The sequence below is a fragment of the Phaenicophaeus curvirostris genome, chromosome 5, assembly GCF_032191515.1.
Source record: "Phaenicophaeus curvirostris isolate KB17595 chromosome 5, BPBGC_Pcur_1.0, whole genome shotgun sequence".
Lineage (NCBI taxonomy): Eukaryota > Metazoa > Chordata > Aves > Cuculiformes > Cuculidae > Phaenicophaeus > Phaenicophaeus curvirostris.
In genome coordinates, this window is record NC_091396.1 from 5,213,838 (window position 1) to 5,234,933 (window position 21,096).

The window sequence follows — 21,096 nt, forward strand, 5'->3', positions numbered from 1 at the left end:
GGCAATCAGTGAACTGCTTGTGAGGTTTATGTTGGTGAGCCATCTGGTCTGTGGTAAAAGGCAATTGATTGTCTCATTTGAAATAGCACTTACTTGTGAATTACTTATAGATTTAAGTGCAGCTACAACAACCTGTAGACAGTGTAGTTATGGAACTGGCCTTTCAAAAATGAAATTTGCATAGTAGTGCTTCTAGCGTACAAGCATTATACTTGTTGTGCTGCTTTTGGGTGATTTTTTTCTTTTCTAACAGGGAAGGGGAAACTTTTTTTTTCGAGTGTGCACGTTATACTGACAGTCCACTTACTCAGCTTGACATGCATTGGACAGGCTGACTTCGAATGTGAAGCTTTTAGTTCAGTTTGCTGCTTGTACTGTGAAAGGGAGGCAATTATTTTGAGCCCTGCTGGTGGTGTGAGCAAGTTCCAATTATGCACTGTACTGAGTAACTTGCTTTCTCTGCTGTTAATTATATTTTTGCTTGCTAGTACTTTATGAGGAGAAGCAAATAACACAGTATTTGTACTGCAAAGACTCTGTGCTTCCATAAAGTAGTGCTGGGATAATCCTTCATTGAGAGTTCCTTTTCTGTTAGAACAGTGTGCTGACTGTTTTGTTGCCGTTGTTACAGGAATACTGTTGTCCAGGAAAAATGCATGCAGCAGGAGAGGAAGTTAATTCGATAGACAAATGCAGGTTGAAAATGGAAGGATTTGAGGGAGGCATTATGGTTTGTATCTGCCTTTTCAGTCCTTGCCACAATAGCCACAGGTGGTACTCATGTAGGTACAAGTATATCATATGGGGATGATCTGTGATGTGACAAAGAGCAAGGCTTAGAAGGGCTGTGCAGCTGCCTGCAGAGCTCCTGTTTGTCAGGGCAGGTGGTCAGAGAGTTGATAACGTGTATGGGTAATGAACCCCATCATCTGGTCCTGTAGCGGGAGATGCAGAGCATGAACATGACATTTTGGAAAATGGGACCCTGTGGTTTGTTGTCCAGCTGTTGGTTTTAGGCTCTACTAGATCTAGGATTTCAGTTTCCCCCTCAATACTTGTTTTGTAACATCTGTATTACAGCATTGAATAGACCAGTGAATGTTGTTTGCAGTGAATGTTTAGTTGACATATCGTAAAACTATGCAGACTCAGACCAGGGCTTGTCTGAGAAGAAAACATCAGAGTGGTGGCTTCAGGTTCCAGTAATTTTGGTATCAGTGCAAATTTTTGGCGTACATAGGCAGCAGTAGAGAGTACCCTGTTGCTTCTTGGTCTTTGCCTCAGGTCCAGTGAGGGTCATGCTAGCTCAGGATGGGATGTGGGGGCCCAGCACAGCATTGGCTATGGCTGATTGTCATGGAGTGCTTGGTACAGAAGCATTTGATCATGACCTTTAACAAGCTAACCACAGTTGTGTCCTCTTCCTGCCTATGTCTTGTAAGAGCATAGCTTTTAAAGATTAATAAATGCTAGGTTTTAAAGCCTATTTTATTTTGGTCACTATACAAATTAATTCTGAATCTTCCCAGTGTACATGTTTAATTGATTTAATCTTGTGTCCTTAGAGAGACGACAAAGGTCAGAATGTTAGAAATCTGACTAAAATCATAATTTTGCTTCAGGAGAAAAGGATTGTCTTCTATTTGAGCATTCCCAGCTGCCATGCTGGAATAATGTTAGTTCCTCTTTTTATATAGTGGCTACAATAATCCATGCAACCTTAACTATCTGCTGAAATTGGTCTGGGCATCTCCTGCATTTCTTTGAATGGAATATAGTTTCTGTTTGGTAAATCGTGGGTGTACACTCGAATCTACTTCGTATTCAGATGTGCTTGTTGCATGAAGACTTCCAACGCAGAGCTTTCTGCTGAAATCTTTCCTTGGCTGAGGTCAGAAAGGTTGAAGCTTGAATTTGATTAACACCAAGAAAAATCAAGCACTAGAGTTCAGGACTAGTTAATGTGGTTTGTTTACATCATGGATTTATATAGCCAAGAATACTTTTAGAATTAATGAATTTTTCCATATAAACTTGAATAGCTTTGGGTTTTCTAATTTTTTTTTGTTATGCTTTTGCCAGAAACATTGCATTTTCAACACAAGTGCGTTGTCTTCCAGTTAATTGTATGGGCAGAGGAGAAGCACTTTAAGTGTTAAATAAGTTTTGTGAATAATAGCTAGCCAAATATTTCTGAATGTTAAGAACTTCAGGTTTGGTTAGTATATGAAAAATATTTATTATGGTGTGGGCTTCTCCCTCCTTAGTTTATTTCTGTTAATAGCCTAAAAAATTTTTTGAAACCTGAGAATGTTTTGCTGATAGTTTAAACATTCAACAAATCTAGTTTATGCATTTAGCAACTTTTAGAAGGTTATTTCAGCTGATTTTAAGGAATTCATTGTTTTATTGAGCTCAATAGAAATGCTTTAATTAAGACTTGAAGTCTGAAACCAAAGGAATGTTTCTTGTTACTCTAGTACATTAGGTCACAGTTAAATGTTTCTGGACAGCTTCTGTGGGCAGTGATACATTCATTGACCTCTTTGTATAGGAGAGTTTGTTATTGCATGCCTTACTTCTGGTAATCTGCCTGATTAATTGCTGTGTTTAAAGATATTTCTTGCAACAGGAGGTAAATGATATTTAAAGAATTAAAACTGAAGATAATAAATAAATAAATTAACTAAAGTAAATAAAAATGAAGGTAATGCAAATGACAGAAAAAAATTAATAACTTGAAAATATTCATTCTCTTAGAGTTTTCTTCTTTTTCTAGGGAAAAGGACAATATCAAGTACCACTATCAAATCTGCGTATTTCTAAAGTGGAATTTAAAAAAAAACCAAAACCCCAAAGATATGTAAACAAAGTAGAAATGTAAGACTAATCAAACACCTTTTTAACTTAACTGAATATATTTTATATATTTTAAATATAATGACCCGAAAAGGGTTTCTGCTGAAAACAAGCAGCTCAATAGGAAGATAATTTTGCTTCTAAAGTGTGAAAAACAGTTTTGAAGTCACCAGGTCATGCTGCATCTGAGGGAGATAAGTATCAATCCCCTATTATCCTAGAATAACAACTTAAGATATAAAGAGCTTTTATTCATGGATTTCTTTCATGAGGATTGCAGAGAAAAAAAAATTGCAGAAATTTGCCTAGTATTTATTTTTTTTTTTTCTTCCCCCTAAATATGTTGCTCTTTTACTAGCGGGAATGAAAAAGGATATATTAGATTACTTTCATTTAAAGTAAATGGAATTTTAAAGTATGGAAATATATGAAATCCAGGTATATGCCATTATGTAAAAAATACTATAGCACTGTGCATTCTTTTTTTTAATACAATTTGCTACTATTAAAATGCAGCAACCTATAACATAGGATAATAGCATCATATTTATAACAGAATAGAGAGTGCAATCATCTTGTTTTGTGCTAGATTTAGGTAGCCTTGCTATTTGCAGTGGCTTCAATGTGATAGCTTATGTGCATAAGACAAATTCAAATGTAAAAATATCAGGACCTTGAGAAACTCTTAACCAGCTGGCACTGGGGAAATTTTTAGAGCAATGGCAATCAGAAGCCTGATGAATGTGCATATTTACTTCTAAATATTAAGTCTATATTTCTGTATTTAGTTTTTTTCGTATTAGCAAATGGGAAAGTAATTTTGACTGCTCTTGGGGATTAAAGATGATGGCCCTAGGGAAAAGGTGTGCATACATGGGGGTTGTTCCCTCTGGAGGGTGGTATGATGGTACTTTGTATGAAGGGGAAACCTGTGAGATGGCTTATGAGAGGGTGGTTCAAAAAAGCCTTTTGTTTTTCTATTGCTACGTGAATGAGCATTGTCCCCACTTATTTTATTGCATGCTATCTCATCAGTAAACATAGCAATTGGTAGCATTCAGATGTTAATACCTGGAAAAGCTGCATCAATTTTAGCAGCTTGATATGTGTTTTAGTAGTTGGAATTGAGGAGGTAATGGGAACAGCAAGGAATATTTAGAGCTAACCAACAGCCCAGGGTTTACTCCAGGAGCATAGCTTCTCTATTAATCACAGTCTGGGAATAGTTTGTACCATACTGAATGAAAATGCTTTGTTTCCCCTCTAAATCTCACTTGCCAGCATAAGGTTAAGACCTTTGTAAAAGTCAGAAGTATTAGTCTTGGCTGATGATTAACAGTGATGAGATGGTGATGATTAGGAAAAGTCAGCCTGCCAGTCTTCAAGCTTTTTGACTTGTAATCAGGTTGATTAGCAATTAAGCTTTTTATTTTTAAAAACCAATTGTTGTTTGTGTACTTTGGGTAGTGCCCGGTTGTTCCTGAGGGGATTTTAGTTATAGTACCACAGACTGTTGCATGACTCATGGACTGTTGTCAGTTGGCTGGATGGCTCCATCGAAGTCCAAGGCGTAGCATGAGTTTATACCTGCTGACATCCTGGTTCAGTGCTTCAGTGGTTGTAGTCAAACTTGGTTCAGCTAAATATAAATATACTGCTTTCTCATATTTGCTTTTTTAAATCATGTGTCTGAATTGCAGAAATCTCATCAAGTTACTTTCATTTATAGTTAAATTATGCAGAAACAAGGCTGAGCCAATTGGAAGACTGTCATTGTGAGAGGACTTGTCAAGTAAATGGATTGATCTATAGAGACAAAGACTCATGGGTTGAAGATGACCACTGCAGGAATTGCACTTGCAAAGTAAGAATTTTTGAAGAGTTTAAGGACCTAATTAAAATGTGAAAATTGTCCTTGTATACACAATTTTAACTCTGAGGTTTATAGTTTCTAGTGTACATCTAGTGGCAGAATGAACAGTAGGGAGGGAAAGAGTAAAATGAGTAAAAATTTGACGTTGTTTACATGCAAACTTCATAAATAAAATCTGCTTTCCCTTGACACCGCTCTCTTATTTGTTCTAATTATATCTCTGAGGACTAAATGGTTTTGGGTGAAAGTGCGGTGTTGTCTGTGTTTGGCTGGGAATTGTTTTAACTACAGTAGTTTTTTTTCCAAAAGAAAGCATTATCTTAATAGTATTCATAGATGTTTAGTTGCATCTTGCATGGTAACAACATGCAGATTTTGTTTTCCATGTTTATCACTGCAAAATTGAGGAACAGAAGAGAATTAGTATGTAAATCTTGTCTTATTGGAATTATTTGATATATATCTGAAGAGAGTCTTTGTTTGCTCAAGAAAATAGAAAATTGATTGCTAAAGATATCAAAGATGATTGGTGCAGCCTACAGAAAGTGATGCTTATGTTCCTGTAAGAGTGAGCTTAGGTTTTCCACTTAATGTGCTTTGCTCAGGGAAAGTACGGTAAATCCAGTGATATCCATTAAAATGGGGTGGTTCATCTACAGATGCTTTTGATTCAATTCTTATACTTGGATAGGACTAAACTTGTTGATATGGGATGGGTCTGTAATCCACAACGCTATTTTCGTTTACTTAAATAATTTTCTGTCTTTTGTGCTTTGTATAAAATCTCACTAAAACAGTTGTAGCTGAATTTTGTCTTAAAAACCTTGGCTTTAGAGTGGTGTTGTGGAGTGCCGAAGGATGTCCTGTCCCCCTCTCAATTGTCCTCCTGATGCTCTCCCAGTGCATGTGGAAAGCCAGTGCTGCAAAATATGCAAGGGTAAGTACACAGACCTTTTAGTTTCACCCTCTGTTTAAGCAGAGTTAAAACTTTAAACTCTATTAGAGAATTAAATTGAAAGCAGGAGTATTTGGTAATGACTTTCATAGATCCTGGTAATTCAGGTAACACAAGTCACAGTGGTAAACTTGACTAAGAAGAAAGTAAATAGTTGCTGACAAATGAAAAGCATTGCAAATTTCTAAGATTCTCTTTTTACCTGTTGTCAGGGTAAAATTATTCATCTACTTGTTTGGGGCAGGGAAACCTTACTCGGGTTTGGCTTGAATCTCCTGTTGATGTTCAGAAGCATCAAGCCTGTGGTTTGAACTTTCTGCAGTGAAGAGTAATAAACTGTGCTGTTATCTTTTTACCTATCTTTTATTTTGGGTTGGACGGTTGTTCTTTAAAGTAAACATGACAGAATTTCAGACCTTGAAGTAGTATCCTTGCGTGGGAAGATAGTTTGCTGTAGTTAATTTAAAAATACCTTTATGAGAAGAAAGGAAAAAAAAGTTAATTCTGTGCTCAGCGTTATTGTCAGCTTTCAGTTCCTTCTTCTGGAAATTAAAGCTATAAGTAAAATTCCTGGAAAGAATATTCAATATTTATTGTCCTAATGGTAGTACAAGGGACAAAGACAATTTATATATGGACATTTTGGCTGAATGCCCATGCCAGTCTTACCATAAGAAACACAAATTATCTTTTCCCCTCCCTCCCTTGTCCCCTGTTCTTGAAGCCTTTAAACTTCATGCATGAGTTTTTCCATGATTCATGAGGTAGAAATGTTGAATTATTTTAAGATTTATTAGGGAAATAATAACACTTCCTTTAGCATTCTGTCACCTTTCTTCAGTCACTGAATTCATTAGTCCCATGTGTAGATGTCCTTTAGCTGTGATCTTGCTCTTGTTTACTCAGGCCATCTCATTTCTCTCAGCTTTATGTTGGCGTGAGGATTCTGCTCACTAAAAGACGTTTATAAACAAAGTACTTCGGTGGTAAAGTAGCTATGCTGGCCTGTATTTTTTATTGTCTCAGAATATTTGTATTTGTAATGTTGAGAGTCTAGAAAGTTCTTTAATGAATCTGGCTAGTTCTTTTGATGTGCCTTTGCTGATGCGCATGTTTGCATAACGGTCAAAGTCTTGACACAAAGGAATTGCAAGACACAAAATTGTAGATTCTACGTAAATCCCCATGAGTAAACTGTGTTCCTTTTATTTGTAATGGAAAGATGAACAATCAAACTTGCCTTTTGTCAGTGATTGGCACAAACTTGACTCGTTATTCTGACAAGAACACAGCGTGTCAGTCAATGGGAAGAGATGTATGGAAGTTGATTGAAATTGATTGTAAATGCCAGCTTCTTGACAGAATGATGAGCCAGGGCCACAGTCAGTCACTTTTGGGTAGATAGTAGTAATTGCCAAGGCTATCCAAAGAGCTACACTGCAGGTGTTAATTTCTCCGTGCTTTTCCTATTTAGCTCTGATAGAATCATCAGCTGTAATTTGCTGTGTCTGGAGATTATTGAACGGCTGGATTATTGAACAGCTTCCTGTCTTAGCTGAGGGTTAACGAACAAAGTAGCTCTAATGTCTGGTATGTTAAGGGTCTTAAAAATAATGTGGTTCTGTTTTGATCCCTGCCGTCTTGTGTTAGCCTTCCAACTAGTATTTGACAGCAGACTATAATTTTGTTTAAAATCTCGTCATTTTGCTGAGCTGTGCATTAACTTGATTTCTGTTGTGTCCATTCTTTTGTTACCAGCTGTCATGTCAGGAATGTAGGGAGAGTAGGCAGAAAGGAAAACATAAGTTTCTCTAATTTCATCTACTTCCAAAAATACTTACTGGAATTACTAATTTAAACAAAGCATCCTGATTTAAAGTTTTCTTCATGAGTGAGATCTCAACCACTTAGGCATAAAAACTAGGGCAGCTTTAGAAACAGTAAGAAAACTGGGAAACCAAAAGGAAGAAGCCTGATTTTTGAATGCATTGTTGATGATGGAAATGGAGTTGTTCCAAAAATCTTGCCTTTTTGCGTTTTTGTGGTATTTTTTTTTTAAAGAAATGAGCGTTTTTCAAGAGTGAAAGTCTAAACAAAGTTTTTAGAAGCAAATTTATATCTTAATGTTTAGGAAGATTGATCTAGCAGTCCTTTATGTTTAAAATTTGGGAACCAAACTGGCTATGACACTTGCTGCTGTGGAATAGTCTATTGGTATCAGCTATAAGGGTACACACAAGCACCTGTAGGTGCTTTTTTCCTTACCTTGGTATTCAGGAGTGAAATTGAAGTAAAACAGTTACTAGATAGTCTGACTTTTTTTTTTTATTTTTTAAGAATATAGTACTGCGAACACTTTCACTGTGCATGTGCCTTGACTTGTGAAACTTCGTTCAAATTGCAACATAGAATTTGTACCTATTAGCTCTCCTTTCAGTGTCATAGGTTAGACTTTAATTGGTCAAGAGCATAGAGCGCTAAACGCCACAACAGAAAGTTATTTTATCAGTGTTTAGCATCGATCCTTTTAGTAGTGTAGAGTGCCTTTATTATGGGTACTCGATTTGCATGAGATCGTAATAGTCTAACTGTTCTCTTTAACTGAGAGACTGCTCCTCCTCTGGAATTGAAATTTAGACAACTGGTTCCAAGAGAGCTGTGATAGTTATGCTAACAGTTGACTGAGCTGTATGCTACTGTGGCCTTACTGGAGGTTACCTTCTTCACGGTGGCAGTACTCCAAATCTAAGCTAGTTGTCTCTGCCTTAAAGTTATTGGGGAGTGCTCACGTGTTCTAGTCTGCTGGTTTGATTGTGGGGCTAGTTATCTCCAGAAGAAGGGTCAAAAAACTCCAGATAGGAAATTTTTACTAGGGGTTTTCAGTTTCCTGGGAAATCTGCTTACTTCATGTGTTTTAGAAATATTTTTCTGAAATAGATTTTTACAGTTTGTTGATTCAGTAGAGTCATTTGCTGCATCTAATCTGTTTTTGCAGTGCTCCAGCAAGTTGAATTCAGCTTTGTGCCCACAAAAAATCTGACGGTTTAATTGAAATCTGTGCTTAAATTATCCTCTTGAGGAACAGTACACTAATAAATGTCTCCCATTCTTGAAGTGAGTCATGAAGACCTCTAGTAACAGGAATGCTGTAGCTAATCTACAGAATGTCAGTAATGGAAATATCTTCTGTTGAATAGTAATGAATTTGTTCCAGTAGGTATTGTCTTATGCTCTTATTACTCCTCTTCAGTTTAGGTAAAGCTACTCCTTGATCTTAAAATGAATTTATTGCTAGCTACTTTGTTTGTAGTTATATAAATATTGACTTCTGCTGAAAGCAAAATGTGTCATATTTTTTTCAGTGTATGGGAATACTGGTTTTACTTTTGTGTTACACCTTGCATTTATTTACTACTTAAATATGTATTTATTTTTAATCTCGTGCCTTCTCCTCTCAAATTACAGCAAAGTGTATCTATGGAGGCAAAGTGCTGGCAGAAGGTCAACGAGTGTTAACCAAGAGCTGCAGGGAATGTCGGGTAGGTTTCAGTTGTATGAATTTTTCTTGATTTTAAATATATGTGGGGTGTTCAGAAGTGACAATGATGAGCCACTATGCTTCTTTCATGCAAATGTGACATCTGTTTTGAAAAGGTGGCCTTGAAGTCACTAAAAGTCACAAATACAAAAATAAGGCCTTTGGTAATAAAAAAAATAGGGCAAAATGACTTGGAGGAATTATTTCTTTTTCACTGTACTTTCATGAGCTCTAAAAAAGGCAGTAGCATCTTGAGCCAGTTGTAATTTCTGCCAAATGGCTAAAATTTGAAGCAACATTTAAGCTACATGTACCCCTGCTAATAATTGAGGTAAATTACTAAGTATTGGACTAGGGTCTCTGTTGGCAAGTTCATGATACTTAGACAACTACAGTCCAGTCAGTATTTAAGAGCACAGGTAAATGGAAGCTGTGTTAGCTAGGAACAGCCAGGGAGTGCTGGTGAATCTGAATGCTACATGGTGTGGAAGTGTGGCAGAAACTAGTTGTTGTCAAGACTACCTTTAGAAGAACAAGAGAGTAGAAGTAGATGATTTTAAAAGGCCTGTTGCGCTGCTGAGACATGCATTTGTTGTGTGCGTGTGCTTTAAACGTGATTTATCACTTCAGAAAGGCACAGCTATTTTAAACACGTTTGCTCTCACATGTAATTTTCAAGTATTTTTGTTTTTACATCTTGTTGAATTTGTAGAGGGGGAAGGCTGATAAATGGGAAGCTTATGAATGTTATTGACAGACCAGTATGTTAGAACAACTGTGAAAAACATTTGGAAAAGATTACAATGATCTGGTTGTTGTTATACTTGTAGCTGTGTGTACAGAGTAGCAATTTTATGTTCACTAATGGAAATGGACAATAACTTGTTGCAGATGTTGTAAAAGCAGCTTGTTATGCAGAATTACTTGCTGTTCTTAGTGTTTAGCTGTATAGGGCTGCTCAACATTGTGTATACAAATACGTGGGCCAGGTCGTTACCTTGAAGACAAAAGTGCCTGTTATTTATAACATGACATGGAATGTTTACTTGGGAAAGAAAGTGCCTATATGAAAAAAAAGGTAAGAACAGCAGGATTTTCCACGTTAAAGTGAAACCAGATAAAGTGATCTGAATTATGGTAGTGGAACTTTTCTGTGCTAGAAATAAGAGCATTATATTAATCATATGAGGCTGATAATACATTCATGAAGATTAAAAGAAAAAACTGACCATCAGATATCTGCCGTATTAGGATTGACTAAAATAATAATAATCATAGAATCATAGAATAACCAGGTTGGAAGAGACCCACAGGATCATCGAGTCCAGCCATTCCTATCAAACACTAAACCATGCCCCTTAGCACCTCGTCCACCCGTGCCTTAAACCCCTCCAGGGAAGGTGAATCTTGAGGCCATTTCCTCTCATCCTGTCCCCTGTCACTTGGGAGAAGAGGACAACTCCTTCTTCTCTAAAACCTCCTTTCAGGTAGTTGGAGAGAGCAATGAGCTTTTCCAGTTTACTTAATGGTTAAAGGAAATTGATATAAAAATGCTAATTGCAGTGATGTTGCAGTTTGTATTATTTACATCTTAATGCAGAGTATTGATAAGTGTTTGAAACAGCATATGTGAATGCAGTACCGTGAAAAAGAATGAGTCCACTTTGAGAAAAAAAAAAAAAGATTTTCACATCTGTGTGATAAGGAGACCTTAAGTTTCACTCACAAAGCTTGTCATCTGACTTGGGAGAATTTTTAGGTGGATGCTTAGCTGTGCTTCTGTGAGAGGATGTGTCTCCAGACAAGAAGCTCATTTGATGTGTCTTCAGCATGACCTCTTAAAAGCTGTAGGGAAGACGCCTATTTGTTTGCTGCCTCATTTAGGAACACTTAGTAGGTGGAAGATGAATGGTGAACAGTCCTAATTTTCTATCCGATGCAGGCCTGCTGGTGGACAAAATGTTGTATGAGTAAACATGGACTTCGCGCTATGGGAAGGACCATGAAAAATGCAATATGGTTTAATTTTCCAGAGTTGGAAAACAGACATCAAATTTGAAAAGCAGTTGATCGGAGAAGAATACAATAGAGGGCACACATCCACTTTCAATCTATTATTATTGCTAAAAATGACTTAAAAACCTTGAGGAGTAGATCTCGTGTCTGTAAAGGAAGATGTATCTGTAGGTGGGGTAATGTCAAAAAGAGAGTTGAAATTTCACATTGCTAATTTTAATTGAAGATATTTATTTTATTCTTTGCATAGGTACTGATCCAAGCTTAAGAGGCTTTTAACTTTTATTTTTTTTCCATCTGACAACAATAATAATAATACAGATGGATACAGATAGATCAAAGATTTTTATTAGGCCCAAAGCAGTTATTTTTTTTATTCCTGAAAATTAATCCAGACTAAAAATGTATTTTTGCACATCCTCTTAACCATGAGCGCAGATGTTACTGATGGACAGCCATTCCTAGCTGGAATCCTGCCCACAAACATTCTCTAGATTAATCTACAATGACAAAATAACAAAATTACTGTACACGTGTTTCTAAGAATCACAGAATAGTTCACACTGGAAAAAGCCTCCTGAGGTCATCTTGTCCAGGCAAGGCCACCTAGAGCTAGTTGCCCAGAACCATGTCCAGATGGCTATTGAGTATCTCCAAGCATGGAGATTCCACAATCTCTCTGGGCAGCCTGTGCTAGTGCTTGGTCTCCTTCATGCTGAAGAAGTATTTTCTGATGCTCAGATAGAACCTCTTCTTTTTCAGTTTGTGCCCATTGACTCTTGTCCTTTCTCTGTGTGCCACTGAAAAAAAAGCCTGGCTCTGTTCTCTTTGTACCCTCCCTTTAGGTATCTGTATGCATAGGTGAGGTCCCCTGTGAGCCTTCTCCATGCTGAATGGTTCCCTCTCTCTCAGCCTTTCCTCCTGTGAGACGTGCTCCAGTCCCTTACTTTTCCTTATGGCCCCTGGCTGATCTCTCTTCAGATGTTCCCTCTCTTGTTCTGGGGAGGCCAGAACTGGAACCAGCATTCCAGGTGCGGCCTCACCAGTGCTGAATAGAGGGGAAGGATCATCTTCCTTGAGCTGCTGGCACTTCTTCCTAATGCATCCCAAATTACCATTAGCCTTTTTTTGCCGCAAAGGTGCGTGGCTGCTTCATGTTCAACTTGGTGTCCACCAGGTCTTTTTCTGCAAAGCTTCTTTCTGTAGGGTGACACTAGCACACAGTGCTGAAGGACCTCACCAGCACATGGTCCCTTAAATATTGGCATGCTGCCCCCAGGCTTATCTCCAGCAAACCTAGTTTTATTCCTTTCTCCTTTCTAATCTAGCTTAAAGCTCTTTCTATGAGCCCTGCCACCTCCTGTGCAAAGATGCTTTTTTCCCTGCTTGGAGACAGGTGTACCCTGTCTTTTGTTAGCAGGCCTGGTGTCACACACACCAATTTGTGATCAAAACCCCCAAAATCCTGCTGGTTACACCAGGCACGGAGCCAAATATTGGTCTGCTGGCTCATCCTGTTTCTTCCCTCCTCATTCTCTGCAACTGGAGGAAAAAGAAGAACGCTACCTGTGCTCCTGAACCCTTAACCAATTGTCCTAAGGCCCCGAAGTCTCTCTTGGTTGCCTTTGGACTTATAATTGCAACTTCATCACTGCCAACTTGGAAATGGATCATGTTCTGAAGGCCATACCAGGGTAGGAAGTTTTCTCTTTACATCTTTAATCTGGGCCTCAGGGAGGCAGCAGACTTCTCTAATGGGTCCGATCTGCATATTGGACCTTTGGTTCCCATTCATAACTGGATGGCGTGTTTGACAGCGAAGGTTACTAGAACAAATTCCTCTTAGTGCAGGGACTGGGCAGTCAGAGTGCCCCATACAAATACTGGAAAGATGGACAGGGCTCCACTGGCTTCCAGGAAACTTCATAAAAATATTTTTTGTAAAGCTAAAGAATGGCGTGTTTCCTAGAGTGGCAGGTAAGGGTGCTCTTAAGAATTTTATCCTGAAAGGCTGATCAATAACAACAGAAACAAGAGGGTAAAAAAACCTGCAAAAGAACCCAAAAGCCCCAAATAACTTTGTCTGAAATCTTGTTATTCTCCAAAGATGATCATCTGAGATGAGCTGTTTGTGGTTCAGATTTTTACTGCATGTCACTGATTAGAATCATAGCCGGTTCTTCTTTATGTATTTATCTTTGTAAATACAAGAAATTTAATTATTATCTTGTAAATGTTTGACTCCAGATCTCATTCTTTGTGGATTGTATGTCACAGTTGGAGCCTGACTGTTTATTCCTGAAGAACGTCTTTTTGATACCTGTTTCTTTCCAGATTCTATGACTACATATGTGAATTAAATATAAAAAGTTAGGAATTTTTTTAAGGCTTCCTGAAGCAATAATTCTGAAGTGTGAACTATTCTTACTTATCTCAGTGGATAAAATCTGAAATCTAATGATGATAATTCTTACAATTGTAACAAATTGAGTTTAGTTCAAAGAATACTTAATATGTAAACATTTTTAATTCTTTCAAAACTTAATTATGAATGTATTAGATTTGTTTTCCCAAGATGCAAATTCTGCAGAAAAAGGAGAAGTTTAGGGAAATAAAATCTTACTATCATTAAATTAACAGAATTTCAATTTGGGGATTTTTTTTTAATCTCGTTATGATTCACTAAAGAAGGTGTGAGCTTGGACTGAATTTATATTTTGCTTTTTGACTCATCCTGATCACTGATTTGACAGTTTCTTGATTTGTTGCCATCTGTTCAACCAGATTTATTTTCAGTCAACACTTTTGGTCCATACGTTGACATACTGTACCCTTTCTGCTGCAATTGTCTTGTCTGAACTTGAACAGGCGATGAGTTATAGGCAGAGCTTTTCCAGCTGGTAGTTTGATAACATGATAATAAATGATGGCTCAATGGGTCCAGTTCTTTTATCACCTTTGCTGCACAGGCGGCTGTGGGGGATTCCTCCCTTTCACTTATGGAAGTGAGATCAGAAGGAGACTTAAAACCTCCATTAACTTCTCTGTTCTTGTGTGGGTACTTGCTTCAATGGTGCATGCTGCATGTAATACTATAGGGAGCTGTTTTTTTCAAAAGAGAAAGAAAATATGATGCCTGTGGGTTTTCTTACTTTGTTTTATTTTATTATTTTTTTTTTTATGACAGCTACTATTGCAACTTTCAAGCAAAGACAGTTGGGAAGCCAAGAAGCCAGCTTGGCCCCCTGTAGCCTTAAGATTGCAGTCTAAAGGGTAGTGACTAGTGGTGATTGTGCAATGATCAGTTTTGCATTCTCTAGGTGTTCTGCACATCTCAGTTTTAAGTCCTGCTAGTTGCTGGGCACCTTGTGCATCATATGCACCTTACAGACTCGGCGGATGTATCTGTGTCCATAATTGTGCAAGGCAGCTTGATCCTGTGAGAGCTAATTCTGGAGTCTGAAGCAATGTAGCTAAATAGGTGTGGCTTGGCCAATGAAACTATTACCAATGAAGGGTTTTCCGTGTACTGGTTCTGGCACCTTAGCTGGTCTTTTGGCATGGTGTGCCACAATACCTTGTAGATATGGAAGTCAGCTTCTGGATAGCAAGGGTGTCTGCAGGGATATTTCTTCATACAGATAGACAAGTAGGTATTGTCAGTATCTTGTGTTCCAGGTCATGTATACAATCCCTCAGATTATGAGAATAGGGGCTTTAATAACACATTTTTCTATTCTTTTTTATTATTAGTCTTTCTCTGCTTTCTGAGTCCTAGATGTGTTTGGGTCATATTTTTAAACTTTTTTTCTGAAATCACGATGGCTAAAAAATGTAATTTATTTTTTAGAAGAAAGATGTTCTCTTTCCATCTTTTCGTTCCACCATCTGAGGCTTCATAAAAATATTTTTGGAGGACTGGGGGATAGATTCAATTTAAAAAGATATACTGGTAGTATAGCAGGCTGCCTCCTTTCTTAGTGGAGTTTCACAGACCTTTGGAAAATGGGATTACTAAGATGTGGACAGTCCTGTGGGATAGTTACTCTAGCTCCTACTGAGCAAAAATCCTGTTTCTTAATGTCTGCTCCACTTACCAATTATAGTAATGGCATAGCTGCAGAAGAGATGATGAAGTAAAATATGGTATAGGAAAGGCTAGAGGGGCATAAGGGAAAAGACAAAGCTCTTTCAGGACAAAATGTGAAGAAGTAACTAACTGAAGAGCAGGACAGTTGTTTGGTTTGGAGATAGAGTGAAGCTGATATTCTGGATGAGAAGAAGATAGAGTAAAACTTGGTGTAAAATCTCCCCAGAAAATTTCTGTCTTTATTTTACGAAACATCTACCAGCAATTAAACCTTGTATGCACAGTCTTACTCTAAGTCTAACAGAAATCAAGTTCGCAGAAATATCTATACCTTGATTTACATTTTACATAGCAATTGCTATATGGATAACTCAAGATTGGTTTCTGCTTTGCCATACCTTTGAAGGATGTAATTTTTGGTAATTAGCTGATTAGTAATTCTAAAGAACAGACCCTTTTAATTTGACACAGCAGAAAACGTGACGTTTGAAAATGTTGATCTTTTATCTCCTGTGTTTGAGTTGAATACCTTAGCAGCGAGTTACGAAGAATGTGTAAGAGGAGCGAAATTTGGACTTGCGTAAAGCAGGAAGACTGTCTTTAACAAAAACCTGGAATTAAGTTTTTTAATTCTTTGAAATAATTGAGAGGAAAACAAATATACTTGGAGACAATGTATTTGGAAAAAAATACTATAGAATTTTGAGCTTACGTGCCTTTTGTTTTTCTCTTTTCTTTCAACTCTGGGCATAGGAATGTACAAATAGGTTACTTTGTATTCAATGTTATGGTGTAAATAATGGTTTCAGCTTGCTGCCTGCTAGTTTCAGTGAAGTTACTAAAGATTACCAGAGTTATAGATTGAAAATTTTGTGATACTTGCTATTGCACGTTTTCATTGTAATTTTTTATAATGTTGTTTATTTTCAGAATGGGGTTCTAGTTAAAGTAACAGAGACTTGTCCACCACTGAACTGCTCAGAAAAAGATCACGTTCTTCCAGAGAACCAATGTTGCAGTGTTTGTAGAGGTAAGCCAGAGACTATGCATGTTTGGAAGAAATAGAAGTCGCTTATTCAATAAGGGGGATACAATGGAAGGAACAATTAATTTTTAATGATATTAGGTACCTCTGTAAACCTGAGTTAATTAGCTTTCATGTAAAACCAGTCTGTAATGTTCCTTTGGGGAGAAGACTTATCAGATACAGAGCTCTGACTTAGAGGGGGGAAGAGAGAAAAGGAAGAGTTGGAGGTGAAGAGGGCCTAGTATCTCTTAAGAATTCTCTTTAGGAAGACGTTAAGTTTGAAAAAGAGATATTATATGCTGCTTAAACTTCCAACTGCTTTGAACCTACAGGGTTTCGGAAATGGGTTTTTAAGCAATCTGTTTTAAAAGTACAATAATAATGGTAAGATTCCAGTCTGATGGATAATTTGAGATTGATTTAGATCTCGATGCTCTCAGGACTCATTTAGTAATTAAGCTGGACAATTACAGAATAAAGAAGAAAAAATAATCCTGGAGCCCACAGCCCTGTTTTTCTTCCTTCCAGTGGGGTCTTGAGATGCAGGTTCCTTTTGTTCCCTTTCAGCTCTGCTGAATCCTGTTGCATGCTGGATCAGACTGTGCAAGCAATAGCTAAAATCTTAGTTGAGGAAATATCTTTAAATGAATAAAGCATAGGTATCATAACACTGGAGAATTGGCACAAACTTTCTTCTTAAAGTGCGTTGTAATAAGTGAGCTGTTGTGTGAAAGACGTTAGAAAAATCATTCTCTGTGTATGTCTGTGTTGTTCCTCTGTCCCACACCTCTCCTTGGGTGCCGAGTCTCGGCTGAGCTTAAGGGGAGCCTGGTCTCTCAGAGCAAGTACCAGCCTTGAGTGATGCACCTCAGAAATATCAAGCAAGAGGCACGCCAAATGAGCATTAGACATGTCCAGGCTTAGATATTTATTAGGGTCTGCTGGACCACTGTCCTTGCCTGTGTGTAAATTCCTCTGATGTCATTGTAAATGAAGAGGCTTTGAATCTCTCCCTTAGCTAGTAAATATTAATTAATAAATACTCATAGTTAAATATTTACTGAGGCCTTGAACTTGCCAACATATGCATATGATTGTAGGGGCCAGTACTTTTGAGACTGCTTGCTGTGTCATGGTCTAAGAATACACTCATTAATTTTTTAAGCAGTTTCTAGAAACATCTGTAACTATTTGAGCAAGCAGTAAATGTTGCTTCTTTGTCCCTCAGAGGGCTCCATGTCTTAATGACACTTCTTAACAGATGGCCCAGTTTGATGTAGTGCAGTACGGAAAAAATTATCTTCGTTACTTAAAAGTGTTAGAACTCTGAAAGCTTCAGAGTTGATGAAAAATACGTTTTGGAATTACTCAGTTCTATGTTATTGTTAATGATCGGTACTCTTTTTAGATATTCATCCCAAACCTGTTTTTATTTCTTATAAAACAGTATGAATGTGTATAGTTATGTGATGGTCTCTAGAAGCAAAGGAAGGAGTACCTTCACTTCCAATGAATTCTGATACATGATGCTTTCAAATTGATACGTTAAACTTCCACTTCAGCTCTACTTTAGCTGACTGCTAAAACTGTACCACCTCCTTTTGTATTTCATCTTTGCTTTTTAAAATTCTTTTGAAAATTATGCTTAAAGATATGATTAATTTTGACAACTTTACAAAGACATAAATTGGAGTTAGCACTTCTAAATTGCTTTTTATATCTTGAAGTAGAATATGTGCTGCTTGACATTTTTGCTTCAGTTGTATGCAACATGAAGTGGTGCAATATAATTTTATCATATGTAGAGTGATGGTACTAAAAATGGATATTTATTAAGAATTCTGTATTTGATATTGGTATTAACGTGTGAACAGGTGCCTTCTGATATGGCCAGCAGGCCATACTTTCTGGTCCTGTCCTATGTCAATATATTCGTTACTGGGAAAGGATAGAGGGCGTCTCCGTTTTGTGATAATGACCTCTTTCAGAGGCTGTATTCAGCTTTCATTGTCCAAGCAAAAGTAGTGAGGAAGTAATATTGTAGTAAATATAGCCTTGAGTAATTGGGGTGTTTATCGGAAGCCCACACAGATAATTTGTATGCAGTCATAGAAACCGTGCAAACATCATGGGCAGATTTCATGTTATATGTATCATTATACAGATAATCCTTTGCATTAGCCCTGAGTTAGGCCTTTAGTTAGTCAACAGGAAGATTAGTAAGCATTTCCTAGTAATTTTAAATGATACCAATAATTTATATAAAGTTTATTAGTGCATCCTAGTGACTGGTTCTGTTCTTATAGCTGTTTGTGCTTGTTTTAGTATCTAGTTGTTGAAAGAGAAAACTTCTCCTGAATTTCACATTCTGTAGAACTATAGAATACATACGCTGAACTGGGCAAGGGTAGGAGGTTTGCATCTTGTGCTTTTCTAGCTGCAGCAAAGGAAATTCCATTTGATGAAAGAATAAATGTGGGAGATAACAGAAGGAAAAAAACCAGAGAGAAATACAGAAACTTCATAATGCTGTTATATGAGACTGTACCCTCTTCAGGGATCTCTTTCCTATCTACTACAACAATAAAAAAGTTCCTAAAATAAAACAGGGTATGCAAGGAAAAAATATATCTGTGATGCTTATAGTAATGGAAATTGTGAGTCAACAAAGGACAGAGTTGAATACTGTAGGGTACACAAGTGAAGACAGAAAATGATACCTTTTCTTCCTAAGGTTTCCTACATGAGTTTTTAACAAAAGCTAATATATTGCTAAAAGCTGATTTCTAGATTTCACTAATATGATAGTATAAGCTATGTAGCAAGGCAGATGTGGTGTGGAAGAACTCTGCTGTACAACGGCGTCTTGGTTGTGTGACTTGGTGCACCTGAATGCAGAAATGGGCCTCATCAGACCTGCAGATAGGATCTATTCTTGAGCCTTATGTAAAGTATACCTAGTTCTGCCCATCATCTTGATGTTTTAGTACAGATCATAGAATCATAGAGTAACCAGGTTGGAAGAGACCCACCGGATCATCAAGTCCAACCATTCCTAACAAACACTAAACCATGCCCCTTAGCACCTCGTCCACCCGTGCCTTAAACACCTCCAGGGAAGGTGACTCAACCACCTCCCTGGGCAGCCTGTTCCAGTGCCCAATGACCCTTTCTGTGAAGAATTTTTTCCTAATGTCCAGCCTAAACCTCCCCTGGCAGAGCTTGAGGCCATTCCCTCTTGTCCTGTCCCCTGTCACTTGGGAGAAGAGGCCAGCACCCTCCTCTCTACAACCTCCTTTCAGGTGTCTGCTTAAACTATGTGGCTACTTTATACAGTTCAGAAGGGCAATGTGGTATTATTAAGCTCTCTTTTTAGGCTTACAGAGAGCTTAGCTAATTTCAAAATTTTACAAAGAATCATTGTGTAATAAAATATATTTTTTACTGCTTTTTTTTTTTTTTTGAGAATCAGTCATTTTTCTCACAGCATGCCTGCTACTTTTTTTTTTTATAGCCCAGGGACAAATCTAATACCAAAAACTAGTGTTATAAAAGTGTTTTATTGTTCCCTTTAGCTGTTTTTCTCCTTGCCAAAGACAGTGTATAATTTTGAAAGAGTGAATTTCCCCTTTTTTGAATGAGTGATCCAAATAAAGTTTCATGAGAGAATTTTTATGTTGTTATGCTCACAATTTCAGTATATAAGAATAGCCTTAACGGCCCTAGCAGCTTCAGTCTTGCTGTCCTTAAAAGAGAAAGTGTGAGGAAATAATGAAGTACTGAGAGTTGTTTGGTTTCTAGAGAAAAGAATTTTTATTTGCTGTCCCCTTATCTGGTTTGGCTGATGGATTTAGGTTGACTATTGATGCTGTTTAGCAGGAAGAATCCTACTGGTGAGCTGAAGTCTGCGTTTTGCATCAGGGACCAGCATTTAAAGTTGGGCTTCTGCTACCCTTTTTTTTATTGATTTGTTTTTTTTTAAGGAGGTTTTTATTCTTTCAATTAGAGCCTGAGAGGGATTTTCAGTTAGCATGTTTATTATCTCTCCCTGTCTAGCTGTGAAACAGTTTTGCTTTTTCAGAAATCAAATGTTTCTCATTTGTTGCTGTAAGGTATGAGTTATTTCAAGGTTTTAGTGTTATTAAGATTTAATGGAGGTTGCTAAATATGAATTAGTTTTTTTCTAAACATAGTTATAATGTTATTTAGGATTTAGAAGAGCTTTGTGTCTGAAAAAAATCTATATAAGCTCATTAGGCTGTGCAGTACTATTATTCTAATGCACACAAATAAGCAGTATTGTAATAAGGTCTGCATTGATATAGCAGCTTGAAAGAATTTATGAAGTTACTGTTTTATGTCAGACCACTGAGTTTTGAGACCACAGTCTCTGAAGGCCTAAAAACTGCTGTTCAAAAGTGCTTCATTAATCATGACTCATTAAAAACTGATTCAAATTATGGAAGGGCTTAATTGCTAGTGCAGATTTTATGACTCTTCCTATGAGTGGTCCCTCAGATTTACTCTACATATTTGTGTAGTATCTGTGGGGTTAAATCATAACAAAAGTAAAGATTTTGAGGTTAAAATTACCTCGGACCTTTTGAACTTTGTTGTTGCTATTAATGGAAGCATCGTCAGTGTTCTTCTTAGAAGTGGCTGAAATGTGAAACTGTGAAGTGTGGATTGCTGAAGAGGAACTTCTTAAACAACAAGAGAACAGGGCTTTTACAGTTTG

General features: G+C 37.3%; 1 protein-coding gene across 3 annotated transcripts in view; it reads left to right on the forward strand.

Moving 5' to 3' along the window:
• Positions 1–21,096, forward strand: part of NELL1 (neural EGFL like 1) — a 297,253-nt gene that overhangs the window by 66,860 nt on the left and 209,297 nt on the right. For all 3 annotated transcript variants that reach the window (XM_069857451.1, XM_069857452.1, XM_069857450.1), the window contains exons 8-11: positions 4,589–4,723; positions 5,567–5,669; positions 9,153–9,226; positions 16,262–16,361. In XM_069857451.1, the coding sequence (XP_069713552.1) occupies positions 4,589–4,723; positions 5,567–5,669; positions 9,153–9,226; positions 16,262–16,361 (412 nt within the window). The remainder of the gene's footprint in view (positions 1–4,588; positions 4,724–5,566; positions 5,670–9,152; positions 9,227–16,261; positions 16,362–21,096) is intronic.